The sequence below is a fragment of the Chelonoidis abingdonii genome, chromosome 3 (genome assembly GCF_003597395.2).
Source record: "Chelonoidis abingdonii isolate Lonesome George chromosome 3, CheloAbing_2.0, whole genome shotgun sequence".
NCBI classification, from domain to species: Eukaryota; Metazoa; Chordata; order Testudines; family Testudinidae; genus Chelonoidis; species Chelonoidis abingdonii.
Genome location: NC_133771.1, coordinates 205768957 through 205796758, shown reverse-complemented (window position 1 = coordinate 205796758; position 27802 = coordinate 205768957). Strand labels below are relative to the sequence as shown.

At 41.6% G+C, this 27802-nt stretch overlaps 2 protein-coding genes across 13 annotated transcripts in view; one reads left to right on the top strand and one right to left on the bottom strand.

The window, feature by feature from the left end:
• Positions 1-17092, bottom strand: part of SEL1L2 (SEL1L2 adaptor subunit of SYVN1 ubiquitin ligase) — a 63126-nt gene extending 46034 nt beyond the window's left edge. For 7 of the 10 annotated variants that reach the window (XM_075064472.1, XM_032789861.2, XM_075064475.1 and 4 more), the window contains exons 1-2: positions 15823-16099; positions 3739-3788 (exon numbers count right to left, since the gene is read on the bottom strand). In XM_075064472.1, the coding sequence (XP_074920573.1) occupies positions 3739-3788; positions 15823-15874 (102 nt within the window). In that variant the 5' untranslated portion in view covers positions 15875-16099. Of the gene's footprint in view, positions 1-3738; positions 3789-9306; positions 9435-15822; positions 16100-17055 lie in introns of those variants that run through there. The other 3 variants (XM_075064480.1, XM_032789860.2, XM_075064474.1) reach the window with 3 other exon arrangements.
• Positions 17093-17210: 118 nt separating this feature from the next.
• Positions 17211-27802, top strand: part of MACROD2 (mono-ADP ribosylhydrolase 2) — a 1390378-nt gene continuing 1379786 nt past the window's right edge. For 2 of the 3 annotated variants that reach the window (XM_075064471.1, XM_075064469.1), the window contains exon 1: positions 17211-17444. In XM_075064471.1, coding sequence (XP_074920572.1) covers positions 17399-17444 — 46 coding nt within the window. In that variant the 5' untranslated portion in view covers positions 17211-17398. The remainder of the gene's footprint in view (positions 17445-27802) is intronic. The other variant, XM_075064470.1, reaches the window with a different exon arrangement.

Sequence of the window (27802 nt, the reverse complement as noted above, 5' to 3'; positions counted from 1 at the left end):
CTCTTAGCTATGCCATAGTTAATTTATCTTTTTGTTCACTCACATGTCTAACATGCATCATCATCAAATGGCAAAGGCAAATGGAATTGCACTCTGCTGTTCCATATTTTACAGAAACTATTTCAAAATAAAGCAAATATTCGTATTTCAAAGAGGCAAGATTATGTAAACCTACTATAGTAATGCAATGAACATTAGTCACACAGAATAATCAAAATTAGGTTTCTGATATGCCATTAATTTAGTAGTTGTGCAGCCAGGGTGACCAGACAGCAAGCGTGAAAAATCAGGACAGGAGGTGGGGGGGCAATAGGCACCTATATAAGACAAAGCTTCAAATTATCGGACTGTCCCTATAAAATCGGGACATCTGGTCACCCTATGTGCAGCTTATAAATGTTATGATATACTTTGACACTATATTAAGCTGTATATTTATCCAGAAGAATAGGAACACAAAATACTATATATATTCAAAGAAACTATAACTGATGTTGGCTATTGTTAAATGTGAATTTTACCTGCTACATCTAGATGTGACATACAGTGTTGAGGACTGATGTAGAGCTGTTCTGTCAGCTCTACATTGATTGAGGAACCTCATGACACTTGGAGTTTTCCCTGGGGGACTATTACGACCCTCTTTATGCAAGCAGAGAAGCATAGAGAGGCTGAGATCACAGAGAGACTTGGGTTCAATACAGTTTACATAGCTAACTTCTGCTTGTCTAAATAGCTGGTTCCTGTTGGGACAAAACATTCATCAGGGAGAAACTATTCCACTAAATGTCACAAAGTCCCTTTCACTGATATTGTTTGAATATTAAAGCCATTATTTCAGGAGGATAGAGATTCTAAAAGAAATACTGGATTAACATATGATTTGGGGACAGGAAAAGGTACCTAAAATTGATGTATGAAAAGCAATAGAGTTTTGTTAACAAATGGAGGCCACCAAATGGAAATTACCACCGTTTACTAGACTACCAGATGACCTCCCCAAAAAATTATTGGAGGCTTTGAACTTGATGGGTCAGATCCTCAGCTGTTATAAACCAGTGTAGCTTCATTGACTTACATAAATTGAGGGCCTGGCCCATGGACTTCAAAGTCCCCAGAAAGCTACAAGGGAAGACTTAGACCAGGGGTGGGAAATAATTTTCGCAGGTGGGCCACTACACGCATTTTGGTAAGTCATCACAGGCTGCACATTTCTACTATGTTAATGGAGGGGGTGTGGGGTCTGGGAGGGAGTTTGGGTGCAGGAGGGAGCTCTGGGCTGGTGCACAGCATTGGGATGCAGGAGAGGGTGACGGGTGTGGGCTCTGGGAGAGAGTTTGGTGCAGGAGGGCGGTTCTGACCTGGGGCAGGGGATTGGGGTGCGAGGTGCAGGCTTTGGCCGGGAGGTGCTTAGCACAGGTGGTGTCCAGCCAGAGGCACAGCAGGGCTCAGGCAGGTTGCCTGCATGCCATGGCTGCTCCTGGAAGTGGCTGCGGCCAGCTGCTGCTGGCATGTCTCTGCGCACCCCTTTGGGGGAGGGAGGAAGTGGGTCTCTGTACACTGCCCACAAGAACTGTCCCTGCAGCTCCCATTGGCCAGTTTCCAATGAGAGCTGTGAGGACGGTGCTGGGGGCGGGGGCAGCATGTGGAGCTGCCTCCCTCCCTGTCAGGGGCGCACAGAAACATGCCAGCAACAGCCGTCCACTTTGGGGAGTGGCTTGGGGCCATGGCAGGCAGCCCGTCTGAATGCCCTGCTGTGCCACAGGACTTTTAGTGGCACGGAGATCGCGAGGTGGAGACTAAAGAGCCTGGCAGCCTTTACAGAAATGTTAGGCCAGATCTGGCCCACGGGCCATATTTTGCCCACCCTTGAGTTAGATGGTTGTCTTGTAACCAATAAGTGCTGGCTAACCTGGTAAAAAGGAGCCACAAAGCAGGCACAGTGCCCCTTCATGAATATTCTTAGTAAAGAGAGCTGTTATGGCAGCTGCAGAGCTCTTCCACACCCTCCCAAGAAACCCCAAGTCAGAAAGCTTGTTAAGGTGTAAGGAGGCGTGTTAAAGGTGTTCTGTCATTGCTCAGCACACAGGAAAAAACTATGGACTCTAATCTCTCTCATAGCTGAAAAATGGCTAAAAGAATTTTGCTGAAATGTTCCAGAAGTATTTACTTCTAGACTGAAACCAGGCATAGACATTATCAACTAATAAAACACGAGATTAAGAAACTTGATTTCAAAAACATAAATTATAATGGTAACTGTCTTGCAATCTTAGTTATGACAGCCTACCATAATAATCTTTTTAAAAAATTAGGATCCAGAGTTCAAACGCAGAATTCTGGTACTGTTTCATAAATTGTAAGAGTCTCCCATGTTGAACATAATATTTCTCTTGCTGCTGTTTGCCTTAATGTTTACCAATTCAGAAATCAGTTTTATTTCTCAAATGTATTCTAAGAAATGTCCACAGAAATAGCTGAATTATTTAACAAACGAACATTGCTTTCAGATTGATGTTCAGATAAGAAGTAAGTATACTGCTTCACTTGAAGAATGGCTACAAAAGCAAACATGATACAGTATAAAATAGACAAGTGTTTAACAAAAAAAGATTAGAATTGAAAGGAGGTTTATGAAAACATTTCTCTCTGTAACAAAACCATAAGCACATAATACAGTTTCTTCCAAATAACTTTTCATTTAAAGTAAAAATATTAAAATTCAACTAGATTTCTGCACAAAATGGGCTATAATATTTCAAGAAGTGCACTAATAAAAATAATTGTTTGTGTTATCCAGGCAAATTTGATAAACATATTTTACACATACCACAGCTGCAGCTTTAAACTCATAATTGATCACATTTGGTAAGTAATTATGGTATAAAAAGGTTGCACAACCACTTAGTCAACTGAGGCCAAAATATTCAAAAGTATCTGCCGGTTATGGGTGCTTCAGTTTTCGGGAGTCCAGTCTGAGATAGCTAGAGTCAGATCCAGTACCCATTGAAATCAGTAGGATCCTTTCCATTGACTTCAGTGGGCACTGAATCAGGGAACCAGAACCTGACTTTCAGAAGTGCTCAATGCTCATTTCATTTTAGATCAACAGGGATGCAGATGTTCAGCAAATCAAGCTCAAGGTGATTTAATATTGGACCTCAAATCTGAGAAATCCAAATTAGTGGCCACTTTTCAAAATCTGTTTGTATATCCTCATCCTAGAACAATCCTACATGGGTTTCAGGGATTCCCTTCCACCCCCCATCCCTGGCATAAGACTAGTGCATGGAAAGGCTTTCCGATTTTGAAAGCACTTGCCCTAGTCTTTCAAGTGTTTCTACACTTAGCATGTTGCAAGACATCAGACCTTAAAGTTGTATGATTCTGATTACTATCTAGCTTCTTCCCCACTTTAAATGCACCATTAACGTAGTAGCAAAATGGGGATCTCCAACTATCCCATGATAGAATGCTTTCTAAATCTAATGGGTTCTGAGATGTTGGGCTTAAAAATTCGCTCTAGTATCTCAGTGCTGTTCTGTCAGTGGTCCATGACAGAACACAGTGAGTCCCTGGCCTCAGACTAGTGTAAATTCCTTATTTAAAGCAACATTTTACACTGATTAAAAGAATAATAGACAATGTCCATATTTCATGATTACTATATAGTATAGTTAGTTTGGGAGGAAACCCCCAAGCAAACAACCCACAAACTCCACCTTGAGACATACTTACCTGTTTTGAAACATTTTTTTCCTTCTGGTTTTCAAAACTTTTTTCTGTTTCTGAAAATAAAAAAAGCCATCAGAACATCTATTTTTTTTTATAGATTTAATTTCTGATTAAACAGAATGTACTCTTGCATATAGAGACAAATTTTGTTATTCTTTTAACTGAGTCTTTGCAGATAATTCTAATATATTAGAATATAGGACCCTAGTTAGAATATATGGACAATGTCAGAGATGAAATTCAACTGTGAATGCATACCACAGACCCCTTGTACAGAGGTTCAGTTACAAAGGCTTCCAGGCTTGGTGCAGGGACCACTGTAGGGGCTGGAGGAGATTACCTTTACCACAGGTTAGGAGGTAAATTTAAGTGTAGTGTAATTCTGCAGGACTCCATGACAGCTCTTCTAGCTCCTGGGCTGGAATCAGGGGCGGCTCCGGGCATCAGCATGCCAAACACGTGCCTGGGGCAGCAAGCCACGGGGGGCACTCTACCGGTCATCATGAGGGCGGCAGGCAGGTTGCCTTTGGCGGCATGCCTGCAGAGGGTCCGCTGGTCTCGTGGCTTCAGTGGACCTCCCGCAGGCGTGCCGCTGAATCCACGGGACCAGGGGCCTCCCGCAGGCAAGCCGCAGAAGGCAGCCTGCCTGCCGTGCTTGGGGCGGCAAAACACCTAGAGCCGCCCCTGGCTGGAATAATGGATGTCATCTCTGCAGCTCCCTACATGAGTAAGCATGAACTGAATTGCCCCTGTGTGGTTAGCCTGCAGTGCTACCACCTGCAAATAACCTGAAAAACAATCATGCCACTACTTCAGCAATGTTGAAAAAATCCTGTATTTTCTTTAGAACTGTCTGATCTTTACATTTATAATATTTTTCTATAAGGAATGGGTCCCCACTGTGATAAACTCGGTAGAAAAAAGATACAACGCACTATAAGATAGGGGAAGAAAGGAAAAGTATAAAGGTGAGAGTGTTATGAGAGAACCGGATTTGATATAACCCACAGCATCTTGTGCACTTAGCCCCCATAAGCTGGAAAGGAGAAAACTACAGCATCAGGAGAAACCTGGCCTTGGCTCAGACAGAACTAACAGCTGCAAACCACAGTTTTACTAACTAAGACAGATAAAGTGAAAGGACAGATTCATGAGAAGAGGTGGGGAGTGTGGAAAACTAATCTTGATTCTGAGTGCCAATGTTCGTAAGCTTTTACTGAGGCTACTTTGCTTAGAAGAAGAAGAATGAATTATTATTGGCCATTGCTAGGGAAATTTAGTCTAGTAGGTGTTATTATAAGTTATGTGCTTTGTTCTGAGAAAATCTATAGAGAGTTTAGTTAGAGTTTGCTTTGGAGAAGTTTGTTTGTTTGTTTTGTTTTTTAACAAACAAGGAGTCACTGACAAACTCCCCAGAAGCTAGGAGAGAGGCTGAACAACGGGACCCTGCTGTTGTCGTTTGATACCACCTCAGACTTGAGGTAACTATTTTTGGGGTGTCCTAAGACAATTTCTATTTTAGATGTATGCTTTGTACTAAATAAAAACAAGGATTTGGGGTAGAAGCACTCTTGGGTGTACCAATCATTTATCAGACTGAGGTGCTGTGTCCCCCACTGATTTATTTCCTGACACCGCCTGGAAAACAGAGATTAATTACGACAGCTTTGGGTTCAGATAACCCTAGGTAACAATACATCATAGTTACATACCAATGCACACAATTTATTGGATATGAATTCTAATTTTTAAAACAAATCTGTAAATGACTTCCCTAACTGCCCCACTAACTAGCTAATATTATTTAGCTGAGGTATTTTTGAAAAATATCTGAAAATATGGTTCATTCCCATTTACACTGCAAGACTGACCTGTGGACAAGCTCTCCTAAGCAGTAGAAATTACAGTTTGTAGACAGGACCATAGATGTTCAAAACTTATTCACTGACATTAATGGTAGGTATCTGATAAAAGCTAAGTAAACACAGGTTAGCACCTAAAAAACTAGAAAATACAATTATTAATCTTCTTAACAGAAAGATAAGCCGCTTAGACTTCTCCCTAGAAAAAAAATCTTTATAATTATTCCATCCTTACTGAATTGATGCTTTATTCCCCTATTTGCTAGTGTGGCTAGAAATGGGCATTACAGCTAAGTGTAATTTGTGGTATTGGACATATGACTTAACATAAAATGGCATCTTTATAGTAAGCTACATGAGTAACTATACCAACACACTTTTTTTTTTTGTCTGGCAGGTGAATTATTGTATTATTTGATGGACCAAAATTTATTTGCCTGACCAAATGGATTAAAACCAATGAAGCCAAGGAAATATGTGACTGCATTTCCTTATTTTATCCTTCAGTTACAAAACTACCAACTAAACTAATCAACTGACTAAACTTGTAATTACCTGCCTAAAGCTTTATTTTATTTGCCCAAGATAAGCAAACCAGCACATTATACATATTTGTTAACAGCAGAATAAATGATCAAAGCGTTGTAGCTAACTAATGCTCAATACCATTTGCCATTAGGCATAATATCATTACATGAAAACTATACCCAGAAGTTTGAGAGTTCAAAAGGTAAAATGTAATTCTCAGCATAAATAACAAGTGAGATGTACATTAAGTTTTAAATTAATATTAAATTTAATATCTGAAGGTATCCATGTTACTAAAAGCTAATATTTGTGACACTAGCAGTGTCAAACCCTAAACAGAGTAAATGTAAATTGGCTTTCCAATATGATAAAAATACTGGTTAAACAGTCAGAAGTAAATATCTTATGCTTACTATTTAAGAGCACAGTTCTACATTGGAATTCTTTAGCATGGACTTTGCACCCAGTCCCATTGAAATTAATCAGGGGTCCATAGAAGCAGATCTTGACTCCGAATTTGGGCCAAAAATACTTTGTTAAAATATTACTTTTATTATTGTTATTTAAACAAGTTGTAAACCTATTTAATTTTTTTGTATATCTCTTTTACAGCACTAGTATCACAAATTAAAACACTTTTCATTACAGAATCAGAACTGATAACTTTAATTATATTCTTCAAACTTTCAAAATTCTGGGTTGAGCAAAAAAGCTGTGACTTTCTTTTAAATCAGGGCAAAATTGGAGGAAGTAATTTGAAATTTCAATCTTTGAACGGGTACTGTCAACACAACTCAAAGTTAAAATAAATGTTCAGTTACATTACATAATATAAATCCTTGTGTGTGGCTAAAAAAACCTTTTCTCTAAAAACTAGTTCGGGGTAGGCAACCTATGGCATGCGTGACTAAGGCGGCACGTGAGCTAATTTTCAGTGGCACTCACACTGCCTGAGTCCTGGCCACCGGTCTCGGGGGGCTCTGCATTTTAATTTAATTTTAAATGCAGCTTCTTAAACATTTTAAAAACCTTATATACTTTACTTACAACAATCGTTTAGTTATATATTATAGATTTATAGAAAGAGACCTTCTAAAAACGTTAAAATGTATTACTGGCAAATGAAACCTTAAATTGGCGTGAATATATGAAAACTTGGCACACCACTTCTGAAAGGTTGCCGACCCCTGAACTAGTTGATAATATCTAATTGGAATCATGTCTTTACCTTACAATTTGTGTTTTATAATTGTGATACACGTAAATGCAAAGGGGAAAATGGGCAGTACAGTCATTTATCATGCAGTATAAAACTAACAGCTTTCTTCCTTTTTTAGCATTTAATGCAAATTTAACATATTTAATTACATTTTATAACTACTTAAGTACTATTTTTAAAGTGAAATATTAAGTGTAGAGTACTACACAACTCATTTAGTATATAACTTTTGCAATTAAAATTTTTTTACAGGGAATACTTAACAAGCATACTATATAAAAATGTTTTTATGGTGGCAAATACTTTGAGTAATACTTTGTTATGACTGAGAAATGAGTAACTTTTAAATTCCGTTCTCTTTAAACATTGACAACTTTCTTGCAAAAAGATGGGTATTTATCTGCATTGTAACTGTTGCTCTTTAAGAAGTATTCAACTCAGGCATGCAGGCACCCAGCAAACTGAAGCCAGAGAACTTTGCTTAGCAGTATCCATCGAAGTAGCGCCCATCCTTTGGACCTTGTAGTCCCTCCCACGGCTATATGAGGGCAGCAGTACCCCAAAACCCCTCAGTTCCTTCGCCCTGGAATCCATGGCTGGAGGCTCTGAGATGGAAGATGGATCATGGAATGCATGTCTGCACTCACATTGCAAAGAACAGCAGTTACAATACAGGTAAGTAACTCACCTGGAATTGCTCATGTCAGAGAAAGACCTTCGAATTCAAAGAGACTTGTAGGGCCCCAGTGCACTCCATTTTTTGAGTTGGAGTCTATGCTGACTTTGCTTTGTTCACAATCAACTCCAATCAAAGAAAGAAGTCCACAGTGAAGTGGACATGATTGAGGATTTATTCCTCAGATCTGCCTTTCATTAGCCAATCATCTATATAGGGAAAGACATGAATTCCCCTCCTTCTGAGATAGGCCACTACCAGTCATGCATTTGGTAAAGATGCATGGGGTGGATGGCAGGCCAAAGGAGAGTACTGTGTACTGATAGTGTTGACTGGCAACAAGGAATTTCAGAAATTTCCTGTAGCCTGGGAAAACCACCACACAGAAATAGGCATCATGAAGATTGAGAGCAACAGATGAGTTGTGATTTGATGGGGGAAGAATAGTTGCCAGGGTAACCATGTGGAATTTCATATACTTGATGTATTAGAATCATAGACTCTAAGGTCAGAAAGGACCATTATGATCATCTAGTCTGACCTCCTACACAATGCAGGCCACAAAATCTCACCCACCCACTCCTGTAACAAACCCCTAACCTATGTCTGAGTTACTGAAGTCCTCAAATCGTGGTTTAAAGACCTCAAGGTGCAGAGAATCCTCCAGCAAGTGACCCATGCCCCAAGCTGCAGAGGAAGGCAAAAAACCTCCAGGGCCTCTGCCAATCTTCCCCGGAGGAAAATTCCTTCCCGACCCCAAATTTGGCAATCAGTTAAACCCTGAGCATGTGGGCAAGACTCAGCAGCCAGAACCCATGAAAGAATTATTTGTAGTAACTCAGATCCCACCCCATCTAACATCCCATCACAGACCATTGGGCATATTTACCTGCTAATAATCAAAGATCAATTAATTGCCAAAGTTAGGCTATCTCAACATACCATCCCCTCCACAAGCTTATCAAGCTTAGTCTTGAAGCCAGATATGTCTTTTGCCCCCACTATTCCCCTTGGAAAGCTATTCCAGAACTTCACTCCTTTAATGGTTAGAAACCTTCATCTAATTTCAAGTCTAAACTTTCTAGTGTCCAGTTTATATCCATTTGTTCTTGTGTCCACATTGGTACTAAGCTTAAATAATTCCTCTCCCTCCTTGATATTTATTCCTCTGATATATTTATAAAGAGCAATCATAACTCCCCTCGGCCTTCTTTTCGTTAGGCTAAACAAGCCGAGCTCTTTCAGTCTCCTTTTGTAAGACTGTGGAAATCAAGGATAGGTTTCACCTCTCCCTTGGACTTGGGGATCAGGAGGTACTGAGAGTAGATCACTTTCCCCAGTGAAAAGGAGGAACCGCCTCTGTAGCTCCCAGAGCAAAGTCTGGACCTGCTGAAGAAGCAGTAGTCTGTGAGAGGGATCCCTGAAAAGAGATGGGAAGTCAGGATGGAAAGAAATATATGGCATAACATGATTCCACAATGCTTAGAACCCATCTGTCTGTAGTTCTTTCCCAAGCACTGTAGAGGTAAGACTGCCTGTCCCTGAATTGAGACTGGGTTGAAACATTCACAATTGGTGTGTTGCTCTCGATATGAAAGTCCAATATGCTGCCTCTCCAAAGATGGAGGATAGGCTGGTTGGGTAAAACTAGACCCAGAGGATCTTCTTTGTGATTTCTCCTTTTCTGGAGAAGCATTGCTGCCTAGCATGGTCAGATGACTGGCAAAAGATGACTGGTTAAGAGCAAAACTGCTGGTGGTGTTGCTGACCCACATCTCTTTGTGGCCTGGGTGTAAACCCCCAAAGATGGTAAAGTATCTCAGGAATCCTTAAAAATGTAAAGTTGTCATAGATCCACAGGTCTGGTGCTCTCACACAGCTCTGGAATAGTCTCTGGAAGAACAGCATTAGAGTGTTAACCCCCTTACGGTCATATTCTTTCACTGGAGTAAGCCTCTAGTCTTCACTGTCTCCTAGGTTGAAACTTTGGAGCCTTCAGCACCTGTTTCACACTGTGAGTTTCCCTCACATTGGCCACCTGAGGGAGACTTGCACACCTAAAGGGAACAATGCATCCTCAACCTCTTTAGACTGGAGTGACTCTCAGACAGTATTGTAAAAACAGAAGAGTATATTATATGTCTGGAACACAGTGCAGAAAGCTCTTAGTTAGCATCAAGAATAGAAAGCTATAGCATAGTCCACCTGGGTCAGTCCTGAGCCCAGACCCCCTCTTTGTCTCCAGTACAGAAGAGAATCTTGCTTCCAGCAACCCATACTACATCACACCCAAAGGGCCCCTCCTCCATCCTTTGTTCTGATTCTCAGGCAAAACAGGTCACCAGGTCAGCCACCTTAGCTCTTTTTTTCTCCTCCTTTTTTGCCCTACTTATATAAAGCAAAGTTAGCAAGAGTCAGGCTATGAGAAAAAATCAGGCTCCATTACAAAGCAGATGCCTGTAGGTTCACTATCTGATATGTGAATTAAGTATTCATATAAACACATTCCAGAACACCCCCAATACAAGGTTATGGTGTAAACACACTCCCCAAAGGAGACACACTGACCCCTCCTAAAGATAAAGATGATGGATAGAGATGTTTTGATTGAACCAGCATGCATAAGGTAAAGGATGGTAATTAACCACATCAGAGGGGCAATATGTAACGTCTGCCTTATTCAGTGCACAGAATAGATGGTTTAAGAGTGGCAGCCGTGTTAGTCTGTATCAGCAAAAAGAACAGGAGTACTTGTGGCACCTTAGAGACTAACAAATTTAGATGGTGTTCACTTAATAATGAGCTTTTCAGTATTTTGTTTTATTTTCATAATTCAAAGTGTTACCCATGCCTTATTTCCTATATGCTATTCAAACCCTGCTCTGAAAACAGAATTATTAATTTCCTTATGGGCTTTTGTATGATACTCATCACTGTAGCATCTGAGTGCTTCACAAGTTTTAATGAATTTATTTTCACAACACCCCAGTGAGGTGAGGGGGTGGTACTACCTCCATTTTACAGATGGGGAGCTGTGGCACAGAGATTAAGATAAAAAGCTTCCACGAATTTTGGGTGCCCAATATAATACATCTAGGACCTGATTTTTCAGTGTACTTGGTATTATATAGCACTTACATGTTCAAGGCACAGTTTCACAGACTTCAGTTGCAGCTGTGAATGCTCAGCATTGCAAATCAGGACCCAGGTCTCAAGTTGGGCATCCAGAAAATGAGGAACACATAATTAGTGAGCACTTATCAGCTGGAAACTCTTTCCCCTGTGGGAAATTGTACTCAGTGATAGAAAAAGAGTGCTTGGCTGCCAAATCGGCAATCTAGAGCCTGTGGTACTACCTCCTAGGAAACAAGTTCACACTAGTTACAGATCGTACTCCCTTATGTTGGCTGAATGTGATGAAAGAAACAAACCAGACATGAGATGGTACTTGTTGCTACAACCATATACCTTTCAGATACAGCACTGAGCAGGAAATTTGCATCACAACACCAATTTTTCTGTCCAGGGAGGTGGCCTATGCTAGTCAAGGCACGGCTTCAGTCTTGCAAGGAAGATATGTAATGGGGTCTACCAAGCCCCATACTGAACATAGAGGGGGGAGGAGAGTCCATCCTGTTTACAAGCAAGCAGCTTGGAGTTTCCAATCGTGGAGGCTGCAACCAATAAAAGAAATAGGGCCTGCTGTAAAGGCAAGAGTGCAGAGAAGGAAGGTGAGGCCGAAAGGCCTGGGTAGCAAGGTGCTGAAAACCCTGCACCAGGCTGCCTCCAAACATCTAGGCAACTGGAAGAGATGACAAGCCTAGGAAGCGAGCAGCGGACAGGCTGAAAGGAAGGTGAGGCTTCAAACCCGGACCTCACTGAGAACAAACTAAGGGGCACCAGTCAGATGGAACTGAGGCCCCTTGAGAGGCCACCCCAAAAGGCTGTGACAGTCAGCAACCATGGAGAACAATAATATATATCTAGATTTCGATAGGTGCTAGCTGATTACATTTTTATTTATAAATGCAGATTTAAAATGAAACCATCAACTTGAATCTAGTTAGATAAAAATGAGTTAAAAGTACTTTCAGGTACTACACTTGAGTCCCATAGCCAATGTTTTTCTATTTTCAAACTATTTTTCTCTTCCCTGCTGCTGGGTGGAAAAATTCATACAAACAAAATAAAATTTTCTTCATATAAACAAATGGAAATTTTGTGCAAAGTATTGTCAAATGCACAAAATAAGGAAACTGAAAATGTTAGTTTAAAATGCCCCTACGTAGGAAAAAAAAAAAGATGAGCAAAATAGTCTTTAGGAAAATTACTAAAATTGTGCAATTAGATCCCACAGACATTAAAGTAATTTTTCTTCGGGGGGAAAAAAATCTGTAGAAGCTGAAAAACACATGACGTACTGACTGCATGCAGATGCAATAGCAAACAGGATTTTAAAAGTTGCAAATTTGGATATGGTGTGCTTAATGTAATTTGAGCATTAAAATTTATGTTGGCATAGAGAAATCTTGTTTTGTTTTGTTACTGTATGGTTGACAAGGTAACCTGTGAACACTCCCTCCCAACATCTTGTATCAAACCAGTATTTTTAAAGAAAAAAATATCAGTGAGTCTGATCAGATCAAGGATACTTCAGACATGTAGCACTATAAGTCCTAAGTGGAGCATTTGTGAAAAGCGATGATGTGCTTGTCCACCATAAGCTAGAACTTACAAAAAACTTTTTAAAAACTACAAATATTTAGTATTTGGGTATTCCTAAATTGATTGACATTGAGGACCTATCAGTTAAAGATTCAACTTTTAGCTTTGATTGCAAATGACCTGTTTTAAACATAGTGCAAACGTATTGTATATCCACCCCCCCCCAAATAAACAACCTCTTACACTGACTAGAACTATTACAGTGTTTGATCCAAAGCCCTGTGAAGGTCAGTCTTCCATGGACTTCAGCTCTGGAGCAGGCCCACAGTCATTTTTGCAACTTTTTATAACAAAGACTCGATAATGAGAGTGGTCTGGAGATTAAAAGGCAATCAGTATGAGGGTTTTTTGAGGGGGGAGGGAGTGGAAAGGGTGGAATCCATTTTTCATTATACCTCTAAAATAAGTCATAATTAGCACACTAAGTTATTAACTTGATCATGTGATTTTTTTCTCTGCATTTAAGACCTCATTATTATTTTCTGTTACACGTGTTTAATTGAAGATAAACTGTATTTTTACTAGGACAATGCAGTCATTTGTTACTGTCACAGCATAATAAAAAACAGAATTTGCTATATGTATCCAAAGAAACTTGATTTAGATTTTGCAACTTGATACATCTTTGCTCCCTGAATATCAATATCTTGTGAAGCTTTGCTTTTCAACATGTCCAAGTTTTAGTTTTTAAAGACACATTTCGCACACTTTTTCACACATGCAAATTATTCATTTTATCCTGCACTTAAGTATCTCATAATGCTAATTTTTGAAGAACTTATAGGAGGACTTGATACTATTAAAATATTTTCTTTGTGATTCATTATTTTATTTCTGCATTTTTGCAGCTTAAAAGTAAATGGGAAAATAAAATTGTCACAACATTCAACAATTTGTGGATGAATTATTTAAAAAGAGGAAAAGTCCAAATTCGCTAAATTGTCCATGACCTTTTAGATTGTTTAGACCTTTTAGAATGTTTTACTATAGAGAAGCCTGATCATGGGGGATTGGTCCTGCTTTGAGCAGGGGGTTGGACTAGATGACCTCCTGAGGTCCCTTCCAACCCTGATATTCTATGAGTCACGTAAACACTTATGCAAATGAGTAATTTTGCTCAAATGTGTAAAGTTATGTATAAGCATAAGTGGTTATGGGATTGGACCTAAATATATGTATTTGACTAAAAATGAGAATGTGTATCTAAGTGACAGTGTCAAATAGTTTTTGCCCTAAAATTTAGGTTTTATTTATAAATTTTATTTTGTTAATTAAGGCCCTGAGCCTGCAACTGAGTCTGCATGTGTGGTCCCCTGCTCCCTCTGTAGCCCTCTTGACTTCTATGGAGCTCTATACAGGCATCCACCTTTACCCATTTCATTGTGGGATCAAAATTATTGGCCTTGATCATCCAATGTGATGATCCAATGAAGGTAACCTGTGAATGAAGGTGGAACTTTATGCCCAAGCACAGTACAAATGAAGTCAGTTGGGCTCTGAATGGATGCAGGGGTCTATCTATGCAGCTTTGATTGAGGAGTTATTTTGCCTTACTGTTATAAAAGTAATTAAAACAAAATTTGCTGTGTTTATATTTAAATATTTCCTTGCAATGTTTGTAACCTAAGCAGGCAGCACTGTTAACTACAGGAATTAGAAAGTGAAACTGATCTGAAAGTAACTACAAACCGTATGTTTCACTTAATCTACTGCACCCAAGCTAGGAAATGGAAAAAGTAAACAATTTATTATGGGTAAATTACATTTTTCAAAATTATTTCAGAGTTAGGGGTTAAAATCAGTATTTTAAAATAAATTTCTCTATTACAATAACAACACAACGGATTGACTGACTAAATTTTTTTTTAAACTACTACAATATTATATAGTGTGCTGGTTGTTGTTTTGTTTTTTCATTTCTCTCAGCTTTGAAAGTCAGGTAGAAAGTTTCACTTTTCTTTACACACTTTCTACTGATATTTTGTCTCATGAACTAATACAATGCTGCAATGTTGGGTTGCAAATGGTGCAGGGGAACGTCTATGTGTGTGCACATATAGTTAAGTTTATAGTCCAGTGTGCATTATAAATTAAATAAAATTCTCTGTTTTAGATCATGATAAAAATCTATTTTAAAATCTAAAAGTTGGGTCCCTGGTGTCCAGACACTAACAGCAAGGATTTTATTTTAAAAAATGAAATAACTACTCTTGTCCCAAACACCAAAATCTCAATTGAGTGATCACAAAATTTAAATTTGACATTGCTCAAGCTAATTTGTGACCTGCAAAATGCAGCGCAAACAGGGTAATAGTTATACGTTTTTCCCCCAATGTCATATTGATTACTGAAGTCAAATGTCACAAAGGGAAGCAGCTATAACAGAAGATTAGGCTGGGTTGTGTGTAACATGGTAATATAAGATTATAATGTTCCTTTATCATCATCATCATCATCATCTATATTTACAACTGTCATTCTATTGTTTGCAGTGGCTGCAAAGGGTTTGGTGGGACAAATTCTGAAGTTGGCATAATTCTTGGATGGTTAGGCATCACATTATTATTAAAGTGATGACAGTGAAATGATCTTAAACTAATCTCACAAATTTTAATTACCGCTAATGATGACACACGGTAGGAAACTATAGTTTGAGTGCACAAGAACCTGAAAGTTAACCAAGCACAAAGTGTATTTTCAAACACAGAGCTCGAAATTTTCAAAAGGTGGAGAGAACAGACTTGATTTTTCACAAGGGCTGAACAGTAGGTGCCACCGGAAAAAAAACCCTTGAGTGATGCCTTAAGTTGCGCACCCAGATGTGAGGCACTGAAAATCATGAATCATTTTGTTAGTATCAGAGGGGTAGCCGTATTAGTCTGGATCTGTAAAAGCAGCAAAGAATCCTGTGGCACCTTATAGACTAACAGACGTTTTGGAGCATGAGCTTTCGTGGGTGAATACCCACTTCATCAGATGCATTTTGTTAGTGTTTACTTGTTTTCCTACATCAAGTCGCTTGCTCACTCCGGCTTTAAGGAGTGGAAAGCTGCGGTAGTGCAATGTCAGATACCTACTCTGCACTGAGACCAGGAGGGCCAGCAGCAGCACCACACTCAGAGCCTTCATCGCAGAGCAGCTCCTGCTGCTGTCACTCTCCCCCAGAAATCCCACATGGGGCAGGGGCCGCAACCAACACCTGCCTCAGCCCCTAGCTTCAGGGCAGGGACGGGCTCCCCCCAAGTCCCCGCTTCCACACATCCAGGGCAGGGACAGGCCCCACCTCTAGGCACTACCGGCCACGACCACCTCAAAGGTCCGAGCGTTGGCCGAGCTCATCCACTCACGCCCGCCCCCGGCGCAGGCTCGGCCCTGATGCGGTTACTTAGCAACCGTTTCCTCACTAACGGCCAATCCCCGCCTCCCGGCCCGCCTGACCTTCAACCCGGAAGTGAAATTTCAGTTCACGGGGTCTAACCGAAACGGTTGAGGGCAGGCAGGCAGGCTCCCGGGCGCGGCGCTGGTGCCAGGGAGCTGCCTACAGGACACCCCTTGCCCGCTGAGGGGAGGAGCCGGGCAGCAGCATGTGGGGTGTTTGGGTGGAAGCCGCAGTCAGTAACCCCGGTGTGTTTGGGGTGGGATCCCCTCCTCCCAGAACCGCTTCCCGTGGGGCTCGGGGCGTGTGTGTCAATTGCTGTGGCCTCTTCCCGCCCTTCTCCTCGGGGCAGGGAGGAGCTGCACGCGGGCCCTTGGCACGTGAGCGCGACGCAGTGAAAGAGGGGCAGGATCCCCCCGACTCACAGCCACACCGGGGGGCGCAGCAACAGGCCAGTGAAGGCTATTACACGGGATCGCCTCCCGCCTGTGAACAACGTGTCGCACCTAAGCACAGACGGCAGCGGGCTGGGGTGGGGGGAGAAAGGGCTGAGATATGCCGCCGAAATGGGGAGGGGGAAAAGAGAGATTAGTCACAAAACAGCGGTGCAAAAAAGCCTCTCCCTCGGGGCTGGGGAGGATGACTACTCTGGGGATACCCCACCCTGCAGTCAAGCGCCCCCGGATTATAGGACAGCAAGGGAGTCCCCCTATAAGAAGGGCGCTTGGGTAAAGGGAGGGCATCTCCCTTGGCCTTCCCTGGAAAGAAGAGGCACCTCCCTACTGCTCCCTCAGGGAGGGAGCCATCCAGGTGTTTCCCTCCACCCATGCACAGAGAGGGGACCCACCCTGATCCCCTTCGGATGGACAGGGACGCCTCAGAGCCGCCCTGCTCCCCCACGAGGAGGGAATCACCCCGCAGCGAGGGAGCCCACCGTGGCCTGAGCCGACTCGTGTGCCCGGCGCTGCCCCCGGCCTGTCCCTTTAAGGCCCCTCCCCTCGGCCGCCGCGCTGGAGGCCGGGGGCTGTAAGCGGCTCGGCGGGGAGGGGGCTGATGAGCGGCGGCTGCCGGAGCCAACAGGCTGCGGGGAGGGAGGCGGGCGCTGCGGGGGTGTCGGGTTAGAGCGAGGCGTGACCCAGTTGACAGGCGCTGTGAGCCGCAGGGCAGGAGCGAGCCGAGCAGGGGGACGCAGGGGACGGCCGCCGGGTCAGCGATTCCCCCCATCTCCGGTGAGCCTGGGGAACGTGCAGCTCAAAGCCGCCGCCAGCCACAGCACCATGTACCCCGGCAACAAGCGGAAAAAGCTCTGGAAGGAGGAGAAAGGTACTAGCCCCCCGCAGCCGTGTCTCAGCCGGGCAGGGCACCCTATCTCCCCGCCGGGTGGGGAGCCCCTTTCCCTGCCCGGGGGGGGTACTCCCTCCCCTCAGCTCTACCTCTTGCCCTGCCCCCCCTTTCCTAGTGGTCCCCCCCGTTCTCCTGAGGCGCAGCGTAACCTTCCCCCCACCTCAGTGGGGCAGCTGGTAGGTCCCCTGCTCCCACTGTCCTTGCTGGAGGGCAGAGTCTCCTCTCTCTCCTCCGTCCCAGTCCCCCTGCTGCTGTCTCGGGGGGACAGCGTCTCAACCCGCCTTGTTGTACTAGGGGAATGGTTTTCCTGGGTTTTGAGCCACCCCCCTAGCCCCGTGGTTCTGAAGTGTGAGCTCCCCAGTTGCTCTTATGCCTTGAATTTCTCTATCCTTTTCCACCATATGTGGGCAGTGGTGCTGGAACTAGGGGTTCTGGGGGTGCTTCCCCACCCCCTGCTTGAGGTAGTATCATGGTTTCTGTCAGCAGCACCCCCACTAAGTGTTGATCCAGCACCCCTGTTTATGGGTCTTTTCTGTGTGCTGCACCTTTCGCTGCGGTATGTGTCTTTACTTCCAGTTGTTTCTCTGACACTCACACAGTGGCTGGAGAAATCTGGCCATGAGCCTCCTTTCTTTTCTTTCTCAAACAATCACACTTTCCTTGTGTGTGACTTCTCTTTTTCCTTGCATTCTCTCTGTCCCTCTCTCTTCCTTTGCATGACTGTGGATTCTCCCTCTTCCTAGACCAGGGTAGGCAACCTATGGCATGGGTGCCGAAGGCAGCATGCAAGCTGATTTTCAGTGGCACTCACATGGCCTGGGTCCTGGCCACCAGTCCAGGGGGTTCTGCATTTTAATTTAATTTTAAATTAAGCTTCTTAAACATTCTGAAACCTTATTTACTTTACATACAACAATACTTTAGTTATATAGTATAGACTTATAGAAAAAGACCTTCTAAAAAGGTTAAAATGTATTATTGGCACACGAAACCTTAAATTCACGTGAATAAATGAAGACTTGGCACACCACTTCTGAAAGGTTGCCGACCCCTCTCCTAGACCCTTATTCAAGCCTCATCTTTCTCCCAAGAGGCTATTCCAATCAGCATAAACACATGTTTTGAACACACATGATACAAATAAGTTTTATTGGTTTTTTTACATAGGAATGACATGTTGTGAGATAACTGTGTGCTACTTGGGGGAGAGCGGGACATGAATTAGAATGTTTATCCCTATCCTTACCCCTTCTCTTATTTTCTAGGAAAACACATCTGCAGTGCTACTTATCACAGAACAGAGATAAAATAGAGAGAAGTCTGAAACAAATTCAAGTTTCTAAAAGCACAATACATATTTTTTTAAAAGTAACTGGGGGAGGTTGGAGAGAAGAGAGGGCTACATAGAAATGGAAAACTGAACACTTCAATGTCTCTAACTGAAGGAAACATTTTGAAACCAAGTAACTTTAAATCTTACAAACTTATTTTTTATCAAATGCTAGTTTTGACTGAGAGGCCATTTAAAATGGAAGAAGAGAAAAAGGTGTATTTTTCCAATTTAACAAGTGAAATATTTCCTTTATAAACTACTCTGTAGAAAAAGTAAACATTCCATACAATGTATGTAAAAAGACAGAACTAAAACTGGTTCTACTGCTATAAAGTTAGTCATGTGAAAGGTCAGTATGTTTCAGATAGGTGAGAAATAAAGTTATATAAGCTACTAAATTAAGTGGTTAATCCAAACATAATTCCACTTTAACTTACATGGCTTTTTGTTGTTTAACTATTGAACATGGATAGTAGCTTAAATAAAACGTATTGATCTTCTTGGCATGAACCTTGCAATGGCAGCTAAGTGAAATCTTCATGGTAGAAAACAGCTGAGCCCCCTCCTGTGAGAAATGTTTCCCTTTTAGTAAGGGAACTGACTCTTAGAACTGTAACCTGCCTTGAAAACTCTGTCATAAAAGTTTTTTCCTTCTTCTTAATTGGATAAAAAGCATCTTGTCCTCAAACACAGAATTACCATCAAACTGATCTTGCAATTTTGGTCTTATTGTACTGACTGTTTTGAAGACAATCCAAACATACACATAATAATAGAAACAGTACAAAATCCTGTTACCAATATCAACTAATATAAAATTAGTTCAGTTGTTTAGCCCTGGAAACTCGTGTTGACCTTCTATTTAGTGTTCACATAAAATGGAAAAACTACACTCTTAAGCAGCAAACACATATGACAGACAATGTAAAATATTGTTCTTTCATATTTTGTTGTTGCTGTTTCTTCTACCGTAGGAGTCCTATAATTTATTATCAGTAAGGTAGTACATGGAAGCCAGGGCCTTGTGCTAGATACTGCATGGCCATAACAGACAGCCGCTACCTGAGAGAGAAGACTGTCTAAACATAACTCCATGGGGGGAAAAAAGAGCAAAACAAATACATAATCAGTCTGTCTGAGGCTAGCCCAACTTTTTATATTTCACTTAAAAGTACAAGAAGTTATTTATGTGGCATGGGCTCTGCAGGCAAAAACTACTTACATGAGCTGAAATTTTTATCTTGCATGCCTGATGCTATTGTTCCTACTTGCAGTGGATAAAATGACAGTCAAATTGTGATGGGCACTTTTAATTTTGAGTCCCCTTCTGTTGCTGAATATTTATTCAGTATCTTTAATATATGATCAAGCAATACTAACTTCCTGCAGAAATTGGTTTACTTAGGGGCATGTGGGGAGGGGAGAGTTTTATAAAACTTAAAACTATGAATGCTTTCTCTCATCCAGCAGAGAGAAGAAATAGGGCCTTCACATTTGCAGGCAATTACTGTACCAAAGTTGATAGTAGATCCCTAAGCATGAGCAGCATTCTAATAGGAATCTCAGCACCTTTCCACCTCTGGCATTTGTCAGGGGAGCTTCTCATCAAGGGTTTATATCCTGCATTTGATGGTGAGGAATGCTCCTACTTCATCATTTCTACTGAGACTGTCCATTAATGTCTAGTAAATGTCCTTAAGACTTGATTAATCTCTCTTGCTTTCTTTTTGTAGCTGTGTTGCTCCTGGGATATGAGAGACTGGGTGAGTAAGTTGATATATTTATTGGACTGATTTCTGTTGCTCAAAGAGACAAGCTTTTCAGCTTATGTACCTGAACAAGAGCTCTGTGGAGCTCGAAAGCTTGTTTCCTTCACTAACAGAAATTCGTTCAATAAAAGATGTTACCTGATCCACCTTGTCTCATTTGATTACTAGATGCCAATACTGCAACATCTGTATTGTAGATGCCTAACTTCTGGATATATTTCCTCCTCTGGTTGTCTTCCTACCAGGTGAATGCCTGCAGTGTCTGTTTGTGGCTGTTGAGTATTCACAAGCTGCTGCAGCAGTGTGAAATTGACCTCTTTTTATTTGTTTCACTCTTAACATGAAATTGTAAGAGCCAGGTAAACACAAAAGCCAGCGCTCTGCAATCTAAGGAAAATAACACTTTATTGAGTCAAATTTGAAAGGTGATATTTACAGCTATAGATATTAGAGACTTTTTTCTGAGAGCTTAATTTTAACGGAAACTGATAGTTTAGGACTACACTACTCCAGACAAGTAAGTTTCAACCCTGTTAGTAATAAAGACAGAAGAATTTTGTTTCTTGAAGTTAACAACATGACTTGTACCCTTTTCACTAAAATACAGTAGAACTCTGTTTGCCCTGCAGCTCTGAAATTTTGAGTGTGTCTATAGTACCAATTAATCTCTGCAGTTTGAGGTTCATCTTTCTGTAGTACCTGTAGCACATGTGAAATGTTTGTCTAATCCTCAAGAGCACAGAATACAATTGATTTACATTGAAATTTTATTTAATCTAATGACAGATTCTTTTTAATTTTCTTTCTAAAGGTCCAATTAAGGTACGTAACCTGGAGGATTGGAGAAATACATAATGTTTAAGTTGGTTTTTAAAAAAAATTGCAATGTAAAAATGTTTATAAAAGGAGACTACCTCTCTTTCTAGTGAGAAGTCAAACTTTGATTATTGGACTTCAGTTTTAGAAACTTCTAGATATAATTTGCATCTCCTGAAAGATACTAGTGTTTATCTGAGCAGCAGCCTCTCCATCCTGCTGAATCACTGTGCCTCAACCATGATCTGAAAATACAATTTTTAGACCAAGAGTAACTCCTTCCCCATGTCTGTCTAGTCCTGGGCTTGACTAAGAGCAGCAGATATGATATTGGATTAAGATCTCAAGAAGGAAAAACATTTGGCTGCTTCAGATAAAGTTAAACATACTTGTATATGAAAATGAGCTAAATGCTTTTAGATAAACTTAATTTGTATTACATAGTTCACAATTATGCTTATATGGAAAATGACTGCTAGAGGCTAGACTTGAATACAAGAGTACTGGTGTGCTCTGCAGTATTGCGCCACTTTCTTTTTATGGAAGGGAGAATTTATATAATGCTGTAAGAAAAGGGGTTAAAACAATCTTATAACATTTTATATAGATGAAATGGCTGCCCGCAGAAAACTGGGATTTATTATGCTAATAGAATACACAGATTGAAATTTATTTGTCTGCCTTTCCTCTCACCCATATGACTTTGACATGATAGGAGCTGCAGCCCTTCCATTTCATTTGGATGGAGTATACCCACTGAGGTTTGTAAAAACTCTGGAACCTGGGATGGCTCTTTTGGCCTGCTCCCCTGTGTTGTCATGTGTACCTTTTGGAATCCTCAGTTAATACCAGTATAGGAACCTAAGATGGATGTGGGCCTGATTTTAATAGAGATCAGCAGAACACTGGATCCTGAAAGGACCAAGGTCTAATCTGTGTTTCTAATGCATCTTGTGGTGATAAGCAGGTATCTCAAGGGATAATATGTTAATACAACACACTAAACGGATAACAAGATTTTAACAGTGAAGTGTAGTCTGGGGTTTCTTCCACCCACCCAGTTCCCAGAAACCCAATAGGTACTGCTGACTTATTCCTGTTGTTACAATCACTGCTAAAAACATTCTCAGTCTCTTGTTAAGCCCACAGAAAAAGAAGGAAAACAAAGCATTTGAAACTAAAAGTAATGCTTTCATTTTAATAATCGTCCTCTTCCTTTAACTGCATAAAGCCTTTTTTTTTTTAAATAAGGGAAAAGCCCTGTTTTGATGGTCTCTTTAGATTGTATGAATTGTGTTGATTTGAGGTAGTCTTGAGCTGTTATAAATCCAATCCTGTTTCTTTTAAGACAAAACAAATTCCCATAAGAACAACAGCAAAAATTAGAAATGTGGCGCTTTTGTCTCTGATGCTCTCTTGCTTGTGACCTAGCTGTTAGAGAAGTACAGGGAAAGCACATGGGGTTTATCAGTCACTGCAAGACTTGGAAAACATCTACCAACAGCAGGCTGTTTTAAGGCATTACTTTTTAGCTTCCCTTTCTGGTCACAGCTTTACTACAGCAGGGTTGCAAATAGCCTGCCTTAGACAAGACAATTCCACTATCTTTTTTTGTCTTTTGTTGAATAAAATAGGAAATATGATAAATGAGGTGGGGATGGAAAATGACAAATTCAGGAGGGGACGATGTCAGGAGCTCAGCAACCCAGGTGATGGTCAGGATTTATCTGATGCTAGTGGAGATGGTGATTACTGATGAAGCCCAGCTCGGGAAAAAGCTGGGTAAGGTGTAAAGCCAGGAAGTTTGCCACTGAAAAAGGCTGCAGGGGCAGAGTCTGCAGTCACTCTCTCGGCACAGACTTGGGGGTGGGAATAAACCCAAGGGGGAGCAAAAGCTGTGGGATCCTGTCCTCTGGGTAAACTCCTTTATCAGGGAGTTGCAAGGAAGAAAGTTTGTGAAAGATTAAGTAGGCAGAAGCTCAGGGAAAGAGCAGCAAGGTTTGAGACTGTGTAGTCCTTGGCTGCTGAGTATAGGGTCCCTGGGATGGAATCCAGAGTAACGGATGGGCCCAGGTACATCTACCAGTCACTGGGAAGTGGTGCAGGACTGTTGAATGTGCTATGCAGACAGCTGGTTATGTGAGAGTTTGATACCCTGAAAGGGGGGACAATATAGTGACCTAGCTGCAAGGCTGAGTCATAGAGGAAGCACCTGGAGAGCGAGAGGGGCAGTGGGTTGAGAGAGACAGAAGGGGGTGCTAATCCAGGTGTGAGCTGATTTCCATATCCCCCACAAAGAGCATCCCCAGCAGTGAGTATACCCATCATAACTAGCCTCTCTCTGGCTCTTGTTTGCTTTTTGCAAACTATTTTACGTAATGGGCTGTTACTTTGGACCGTTGTAGGATACAGACCTCTGCACCTAAAACTTCTATCAGAAGCTAATGGAAGATATGTGCAACCAAAGAACAGAGGTCAAACTTCTAATTCAGTGTATTAACATACCAGTCGAAGGACATCATCTTGAGGCTTATCTACACAGGCATTTTAGTTTGTGCGGAGTTGATGCATACTAGTTGGTGCACAATATGTAATCTGCAGTAATAGTATGCAAATGGACTAACTGTTCCCTGTTTCAATGCACATGATTATGTAAATGTAATAGGGGATTTGTGCACGCTCTTTGGCATTTCAAGTGGTTATCCCATGGTCCTTTGCTTCATTGCTGAATTGTGTGCACTCTGGCACTTTTTTCATGGTGCATTGTAGAATACATAGTACGAGCCAGTAGAATTCTGGGAGTTTGGGGTCAAACTCCAAAAATCCCATGGTTCTTTGCCCTCTGTTCTGTGATTACTCATTGTGGCTTGGTTAGCAGCATTTGTTGAATTCTGTCGGCCATCATGGATGCAATAATGCTTGGTGCCACAGAACTGGCAATTGTGAATTCACCGAAGCTTCTTGCACTTTGGTTCAGTTCTCAGTATTGGGTGGCTTTGGTTTTCTACCACTGAGCAGCTGATGTGGCTATAACATTGGGGGCCAGGGAGGGGAGAGGAAGCAAGAGCAAAGATATTAAGCAACTGGTACTACATGAGCTGTTCCAGGAACGCAGTACAGAGTTGTTTCTGGGATAGGGGAAACCAGCATCAGTTGGTGGGAAAGCATCAATTGGTGGTAGTATTTTGCAGACCTGGGATGACCAGCAATGGTGACAGAATTTCAGGATGGTGAAGGCAACCATTTTTTTTGAAATCTGTGCTGAACTTGGAGCTATGGAGCCATGTGGAATCCCATGCTTGTTAAGAAAATGAGTTGTCATTGCCATCTGGCAGTATACCACCTCTGACTGTTACTGGTCTGTATCTAACCAATTCGGCTTGGGAAGATTGGCTGTTGGGGGTGGGGGGCCTTTCTCATGCAGCTGTGTGCTATGCAGGAGGTGGTACTGTGCTGGGTTACGAAGCTTGGTAATGCTTAGGAGATTATTGATGGCTTTGCACATACGGAATTCCAGAATGGGTCCCAGTCCCATCATTTGATTCCTGTACCAGATGTTGGAGTTGATTAAATAGAGAGAGGACAATTTCTCCCTGCACCCACCGGAGCAGGTTCACAAACACAAATTCAAGGTGGTCTGGAAAAGTCCATGATGCTAGGATTTTTTTTAGAATCACTCCTGTTCACCTTAATGAATAACAGTGATCCTGGGGGCAGACTCTCCATGGTCATAAATAGTGTGGAAATTGCTAAGGTCATCCTGGGAGACAGAGCTTATTTTTGTTTCCCAAGCTAATGAAGCCATTTACATGGCACTTGGACAGAAGAAAGGAACTGTTCAACTGTTGCCGTAGTAGTTGCAGAACGATAATGGACTGTGTATTCGCCAATTGGAAAGGCGGATGGCACTATTTTATGACTAGGTTAAATGCTGCAGAATGATACTGGCATACAATTACAGCTCCATGTTTGTTACTCTCACTAATATTGTGCAAGGGAGAAAGTTTTATGGGTTGGAGGCTGAGATGCAGATATTTGCTCAACATCATGAATGGCCAGCAAGGCATTCACTGCGAAGGATAAACCTCCAGGGCAATACTGTCAGGGATGCCTTTTTGTTTTTACTTCGAATCTGGTGCCCAAAAATGTGCAGCTGTGTCATCCCTGAGAAGATAGGGGTCAGAGATTGGATCCTGAGCATTGGAGTTGATTTTTTTTTTTTTTTTTTTTTTGTGTTATGGGAAGAGATGTTAGGGTGCTCTGTATGCTGTGTGCGCTTTTGAGTTTAAACAAACACCTTCGCCCCTCCCCCAACCTGATTCTGCTGTTAGGCCGATTTTTGTGCCACGCATTGTAGAAGCTTTGACTTCTTAAGTAGTTTCATTGTCCGTTTATGCCAATAAATAACCAAAAATAAAACTTAAACATTACAAACTCTGCTTGTCATGATTAAACATGGAGAACAAAAGTGAGACAAGATGATGATCGACAGATGGCTCAGGCAGTGGTGCTAGAAGGAGGGGTTTGGAATGTTTGACCACTGGGGGGGCTCTCGGACAGAGGACTGTTCTCATGGGAAACAGACTTCTGGGATGGAGGTTGGCACAACTGATTAAAAGAGCTTTAAATTAGGAATTAATAGGTTGGTCTTGACCAGTATTTCTGAAACTGGGGGTCCTAACCCAAAAGGGGGTCACAAGACTCTTGTACAGGGATTGGGAGATCACAAAATATTGCTGGTGCGAGGAGGAAGGGAAGTACAGCAGCCACCCAGCTCTGAAGGGAGCGCCACTGCCAGCAACAGTGCAGAAATAAGGGTGGCAATACCATGAGTGTGCTCCTATAAGTATGTACAGTAATTTGCTATCACTTTTTTTGTCAGGGAGTCGCCTTGGTTGAGGCCATACTTCTCTAGTTTTATGAGATGGTTGTGCGAGACAGTATCAAAAGCTTTACTGAAGTTGAGATATCCCACTTACTGCTTCCTCGATCACAAGCTAATTCTATTTAAACTAAACTAAATGGAAGGATAAATAAAAATGTCTGCGACTAGGGTCCTTGAATTCAAGAGGAAACATTCTTTTTAGGGGAGTTACGGAAGTTTCCTGGACCAAAACTTCTAAATCTGAACGTTTAGAAGGGTTGTAATTATTTTCTGCAACTTTGACTTAAAATATCTGGAGCCTGCATCCCAAGAAAGGAAGGAAACACATGTAGACAAGAGTTGAAGAGATGTTTGTTCATCCAATTTGTTCTTCATCTGTATGAGAAGGCAGAAAGCCTAGAAGGGATGGATCAGCAAGGAAGCTTTCTCTTGGCAGTCAAGAAGTATAGGGAGAGGAGTGAAAACTGCCAAAAGCCAAGCAGCAGCACCATGCAAAGGAAATTAAAACCAGTAGGAAAAAGGTTCCTTAGCCATATAAATACAAAAACAAGGAAAGAAGTGGGACTGTTAAGCACCAGGAACTGGGTGGAGATTTAAAGATAAGGTAGGTATAGCCCGAAACCTAAACAAATACTTATTCTTATTTAGAAACTGAGGCAGTGAGGAGCTTGGGTGGCAGTGTCAGGGTGGTCATTGGGAACAAGGATATGGAAGTAGAAATTACTACATCCTAGGTCATCTTAATGGGACCTGCAACAGGGAGGCCCATTGGTGGTTCGCTATTCTGTATCAGCAACTCTTTCAGGCCTGACATACTCATTACACCTAACACTGTTGTCATGATACGTGACACCTTTTGGATATGTAACAGATCATTGGAAAACTACCTCACTGATTTATATTCGTGTGATATGTACAGGGTACGCACAAAGTTTCTAAGTATGTTCTGGAATTGTTTTTGAAATGTTGTGCAAGTAATGCATAAGCACAGTCTGCTTTATCTGGCAGAGACAGTGAAAGTACGCGTCCATAAAAGGTAAACAAAGCCATCAAACTAATGAGTGGGGAAGATAACCTGGTCACTAAAGACAGGGTCTGAACCTCAAATGATAAGTAATTGAATCAACTGATTGAATACGATATTGGTGTATTATAAATGTATTGTGTAAGGCCTTTTTATGAAAGTCTGTGATCAAACAGGTGGTTGATATAATTGTGAAATCTATACATTAAAACTGTAGGAGGAATTATGGAAACTTGCTGACTTTGTTTTAAAATTTGTGACCAAACATGGGGGAGAAAACAAGTTCTCTCCCAGACAGAAGGGAAGGCAGCTATCTGTCTGTATCCAATGTAACTTAAGCAGTGTGCAGTCAAGACAATGGGGAGCTCTGTTTAAATACAAATCAGCAGGGGGATGGAAAGCCCACAACGGGAAGGGAAGAACAGCAGGAAGCCTTTCTGGCTCTTGAAACGGACAGTGAACTCTGAAGTGGTATTAAGGGTCCAGAAGGACGTTTGAATTGTTCGGGGG